At 48.0% G+C, this 5,616-nt stretch overlaps 1 protein-coding gene across 1 annotated transcript in view; it reads left to right on the forward strand.

Annotated features, from left to right (window-relative positions):
• Positions 1-1,449: 1,449 nt before the first annotated feature.
• The window catches only part of LOC107120844 (zinc finger protein 208-like), a 34,088-nt gene continuing 29,921 nt past the window's right edge, over positions 1,450-5,616 (forward strand). Inside the window, exon 1 of the mRNA XM_015423614.1 lies at positions 1,450-2,054. Within this exon, the coding sequence (XP_015279100.1) occupies positions 1,519-2,054 (536 nt within the window). The 5' untranslated portion in view covers positions 1,450-1,518. The remainder of the gene's footprint in view (positions 2,055-5,616) is intronic.

The following is a 5,616-nucleotide window of genomic DNA, read 5'->3' on the forward strand; positions in this document are numbered from 1 at the left end:
CTCATTCTGCCACATGCAGCTGCTGGTGTGACCTTGGGTCAGTCACAAGTTCTCTCAGAGCTGTTCTCTCAAGAGCAGATCTCGAAAGAGCTCTCTCAGCCCCACCTCCCTCACAGGGTGTCTGCTGTGGGGAGGGGAAGGGAAAGGAGATTGTAAGGCGCCTGAGACTCCTTCGGGTAGTGAAGGGCAGGGTATAAATCCGACCTTCTCCTCCTCTAAAAATAAATATATAAATGAGGCACATGTGGCTCTTTAGCCTGGTTTCTCTTTTAAATTTATTTAATTTCATCAATTAATTAATTAATCATTTTATTTATTTGATTCATTTGTACCCCACCTTTCTCCCCAATGGGGACCCAAAGCGGTTGACATTGCCCTCCTCTCCTCCATTTAATCCTCACAACAACCCTGTGAGGTAGATTAGGCTGAGAAGGTGTGACTGGGCCAAGGTCATCTAGTGAGCTTTCATGGCTTGTGGGGATTTGAACACAAGTAAGAGGCAAAACTGTAAGTAGGTCTTATTTTCGGGGGATGTCTTATTTTCGGGGAAACATGGTATATATGGGTGCTGAGCTCAGGGAGAAGAAAAATAGACAAAATGTACAGCTGGGCTTGGTAAGGTGTGAGTTGCTACTCACATGCGGTGTCACCTGAAGAACACTTCCCTGGCAGTAAGCCCCATTGAATAGATGTGAGTCGGATTCTGAGTAGACCTGCTTAAGATTGATCTCTGGAAAAACTTGTTGCTGCATTGTATAACGGCAGCCAGGATACTATATGCCAAGTACTGGAAAATGGGAAAAAATCCCAGATAGGACAGAGGTTATACAAAAATTATTTGAAGTCGCCAAAATGGATAAAATATCATGTATATTAAAGGGGAAAGATGAATCTTTTTTTGAAGAAAACTGGAGAAAATTCTATAATTGGAAACTGAGCGTGAAGGGTTAGGAATGTAGTTTTGTATATAGAGTTTGGAAGGAAAGGAGGCTGTATGCTCGTCTGTTGTGAATCTGTAGGAATATCGGTATGTTGGATTTGCTTTTGGAAAACTTTAATAAAAATATTTTTTTAAAAAAGATTGATCTCCGGATGGGGGAAATGGGGTAGTGGTTAGGCGAGGATTTGCTAGATCCAGGTTCAGATCTCCCACATGGCCATGGAAGGTCACTGGGTGAACCTTGGGCCAGTCCACGCTCTCAGCCTAACCTACCTCACAGGGTCGTTGGTAGGATGAAATCTAAGCTGAGCTAGTGTGAGCTACCTCACAGTTTTTTAGCCTCTGGCTCACATGTTTTTGTCTCAGCTCAGGAAGGAGAGCTCCAGAGCAAACTAATTTATGCAGTAGCCAAATCGCTTGCTCGCAACGACTTCTGGGACTTCCCAGTCCAGCAAGAAAAGCCAACCCAAAAGAGGAAGAACAGATTCCCTAATGGGCACTTGGGAAGCCACAAAGGAGAGAAGCTGAATAAAAATGTCAAGTTGGGAAAGAGCTTTGGGCAGACCTCAAACATTTCTATGTCGCCAACGCTCCATGCAGGGGAGATGCTGTACAGCTGCCCAGACTGCAGCAAAACCTTTAAGATCAAATCCAATTTCGTGAAGCATCGGGCGATGCACGCCAAGGTGAAGCCCTACAGATGTTCCGAGTGCGGGAAGAGCTTTGGACAGAGCGCGGGCCTGATTTCCCACGAACGGGTTCACACGGGAGAGAAACCGTACAGATGCTCGGAGTGCGGGAAGAGATTCAGTCACAAACTGAGCCTCGATATCCACGAGCGCGTCCACAGGGGGGAGAGGCCCTATCAGTGCTCGGAGTGTAGCAAGAGCTTTTGCGACAAATCGAACCTGACCAAGCACAAGAGAATCCACACGGGGGAGAAACCCTACCAGTGCTCGGAGTGCGGGAAGAGCTTCAATCGGAGCACAGCCCTCACTTCGCATCAGAGAACCCACACGCAGGAGAAGCCGTACGAATGCTCCGAGTGCGGGAGAAGCTTCAGTCAGCGCGCAACCCTTCTGTCGCACCAGAGAATTCATATGGCAGAAAATCCCCACACCAGCCTCCCATTACAATTAGGTCATCAAACTGGGTTCTGGCCTTCGGAGGTGCAGAGGGCAGTTACTTGAAGCAGGGCCTTTCTAGTGACTGCTCCTTTCCTGCAGCCTTTCTTGGCTATGGAGGCTTTGCTCGTTTTCTCGACGTTTATGAAGCTTGGGAACATATTTCTGTTTTGCAAAACTTCACCTAGCTTGCAAGAACTGGCTATCGCTGTGTTCTCTTACGATCGGGGGAGCGGTGCATTCGATCGTTTTTCACTGCACGTTTTCATCGAGTGCTTTGAAGAGTTTAGCTGTATTTTTATTATTTATATGTCACCTTGAGGAGCTAGAGGCAGGGTAGAAAAATAAATGACAAAAATAGAATGCACTTTGCGTTCGTGGGTAGGTAATTTGTACCGACTGACAGGAAGCTGATTCTTTAAGCTTCTTGACTGGGGAAGCTGCCCACTTTATTGGATGCAGTACAAAGCTGCGGTGACTCAAGTGGCTAAGGCGCTGAACTGCAGGCTGTGGAAGGTCAGCTGTTCAGCAGTTCGAGACCCGGGTACCGCATGATGGAGTGAGCCCCCATCTCTAGTTCCAGCTCCTGCCAACCTAGCAGTTCGAAAGCAAGAAATTGCAAGTAGATAAATAGGTACCACTTCGGTGGGAAGGTAACAGCGTTCCGGGCGCCTTGGTGTTTAGTCATGCCGGCCACAAGACCACGGAAACGCAAAAATAGTATGCACTTGGCGTGTGCGGGTAGCTACTTGAATTTGTACCGACAGGAAGCTGATTCTTTAAGCTTCTTGACTGGGGAAGCTGCCCACCTTATTGGATGCAGTACAAATCCTTAGCCATGCAGTCTTACAAATCCTTAGAGCATATTGTGCCACAACATGCCAGAGAAACATGCTTTAACCTGGGAACTCAGTGCCACAGGAAATGAAGCTGATCCCTGGCTTAAATGACTAGAAATATTCATTCAGGGTAAGTCTTATCAGTGACTTGTAGCTATGAGAGCTAAAAAAAATGAAACCTCCGTGTACAGAGGGAGTATAGTTCTAAGTACCAGATGCTGGGGACAATCGGGGAGGCGTGTTACCATTACAATCTGTTTGTGGGCTTCCTATAAACATCTGCAGCAGTAGGAAAGAGCAAGAGTTCAGGAGCACCTTAAAAACTAACAAAATCTGTGGCGGGGTAGGAGGTTTCTTGAGTCACAGCTCACTTCTTCAGAAAACATCTGGCTGTAAACATCTGGTTAGTCAACGGGACATTGGTCTGCTTTGTTCTTCTGGTTGAGTTTGTACTCCTTTGGGAAGCGGAGCGTCTTTTGCAATTCCCTCTAAAGAGAAGGGAGCGAAATTCAAAATGCTCCTAGATTTCTTCAATTTACCATTTTGAAAAAGCAACACATTTTCGAGTCACGCTGTTTTGCATGCAGTGCAGCAGGAGAGGCCCCAACCGTTTTCTGAGGCCGTTGGCACCTCTGGAATTCTGATGCAAGGGCAGTGGAGCTGGCTTCATAATGTCAGGAAGTGAGATGGTGCTAAACTCTCTTAGTAACCCTTGAGCATTCCAAGCAGAAGCTGTATGTAACAGAGGGTACCTTTTAAAATAGACATGTTGCTTTAAAATATCTTGCTGCATACCCACAGCTTACATTCAGTCACTCAGTCAAGATCTTTGTGTTGTTGGGTCACCTGCTTCTGAAGCAATTTTATTTCCCTGCACAGCCAATCAGAAGCCCTGCTGGGCAAAAGCCCCACTTCTCCCTGCCCACTTTCTAAAGTTTCCATATGGGGACTTTCCTCTGGCTGGTACACAGCATGCCCTTGTTTTAGTTGGAAACTTCCGCATGACGCTGTGCTCTTTCCAGACACGACTCAATGGGGCTTTGGGGGCTTTCCCTGTTGTGGGGAGGGGAAGGGAAAGGAGACTGCAAGCCACCTCTGGCAAACTACCTCACAGACACCTTGTGAGGTAGGTGGGGCTGGGAGAGCTCTTTCGAGCACTGCTTTTGAGAGAGCAGCTCTGCGAGAACTTGTGACGGACCCAAGGTCACACCAGCGGCTGCATATCGGAGGAGTGGGGAATCAAACCCGGTTCTCCCAGATTAGAGTCCGCACTCTTAACCACTACACCAGACTGGCTCTCCGGGTCTTGCCTGGAGGTTAACAACTCTGTGTCTGGGAAGGTGTGGTGTAGTGCTTAAGAGCAGCAGACTGTAATCTGGAGGACTGGGTTTGATTCCCCATTCCTCTTCCAAATGAAGCCTGCTGGGTGACCTTGGGCCAGTCCCAGTTCTCCCAGAACTCTCTCAGCCCCACCTGCCTTACAAGGTGTCTGTTGTGGGAAGAGGAAGGGAAGGCGATTGTAAGCCGCTTTGAGACTCCTTCGGACAGAGAGAAACGGTATAAAAACCAACTCATAAGAACATAAGAGAACATAAGAACACAAGAGATGCCAATGTTGGATCAGGCCAAAGGCCCATCCAGTCCAACACTCTGTATCACACAGTGGCCAGAAATACTCCTCCTCCTCCTCCTCCTTTTTCTTAATTATAAAGTCTGCAAAACAAAATAGAAGGGAAAGAAAACAAACCTCAAGAAGCAACAAAGTTGAGTACCCAAACGTTGGGGGAGGAAAAAGAATATTTTGAAAAATAAATTAAACCAAAATATATGTATTTATTACTAGCAGTAAAGCCCGTTGTGGAAATAAATACAACAAGATCTAGAAAGAGGCTCTGGGGGAGTGCTCTGGCTTTGGGCAAACAGTGTCATTTTGCTGTGGTGACCTCAGCAGGGTATAATGACAGAGTCCACTGTTTTCTCCAGAGGAACTGATCTCTGCTCCCTGAAGAGCAGTTGTAATTTTGAGTGATCTGTAGCCCTCACCTGGAGATTGGCAACAATTGTTACCCAGGATGAAATGGCTGGTTTGGAGGGTGGAGTCTATGGCATTCTACCTGTCTGAGGTCCCACCCCTCCGCAAACCCCACCCTCTCCAGGCTCCACCCCTCAAATCCCCAGGAATTTGCCAGCCTGGAGTTGGCAACCCCATCTCCTTCCCAGCTAACCATCAACCTACCATTATCTGCCCCTTTGACTTCAGCTGACTTCCGCCCTCCCTTCTGCAGAGCAATTGTAATTTTGAGTGGTCTCCAGCCCTCACCTGGAGATTGGCAACAATGGTTCCCCATGAGGGACTGAGTGGTTTGGAGGGTGGAGTCTATGGCATTGTACCTGTCTGAGGTCCCACCCCTCCTCAAACCTCACCCTCTTCAGGCTCCATCCCTCAAATCTCCAGGAATTTCCCATCGGGAGTTGGCAACCCTATCAGGATTGGCCCCAATATGTTTTCTCCCAAAGGCCAAAGTAGGTGACTGGACCAAACTAAGTTGCCTACCATCAGGCACTGAGGGGAAAGTAGGGTTGCCAGCTATAAGGAGGGAAATATCTGGAGTTTTGGGGGGTGGATTCTGGAGAGGGCAGGGTGACGGAGGCATCGGCCTTCCGTCGCCCGCCTCGCCCCCCCAATCTCGGCCCGGGCGACCGCGGCTCCCGC

The sequence above is a fragment of the Gekko japonicus genome, unplaced genomic scaffold, assembly GCF_001447785.1.
Source record: "Gekko japonicus isolate JY-2015 unplaced genomic scaffold, Gekko_japonicus_V1.1 scaffold5325, whole genome shotgun sequence".
Taxonomy (NCBI): Eukaryota; Metazoa; Chordata; class Lepidosauria; order Squamata; family Gekkonidae; genus Gekko; species Gekko japonicus.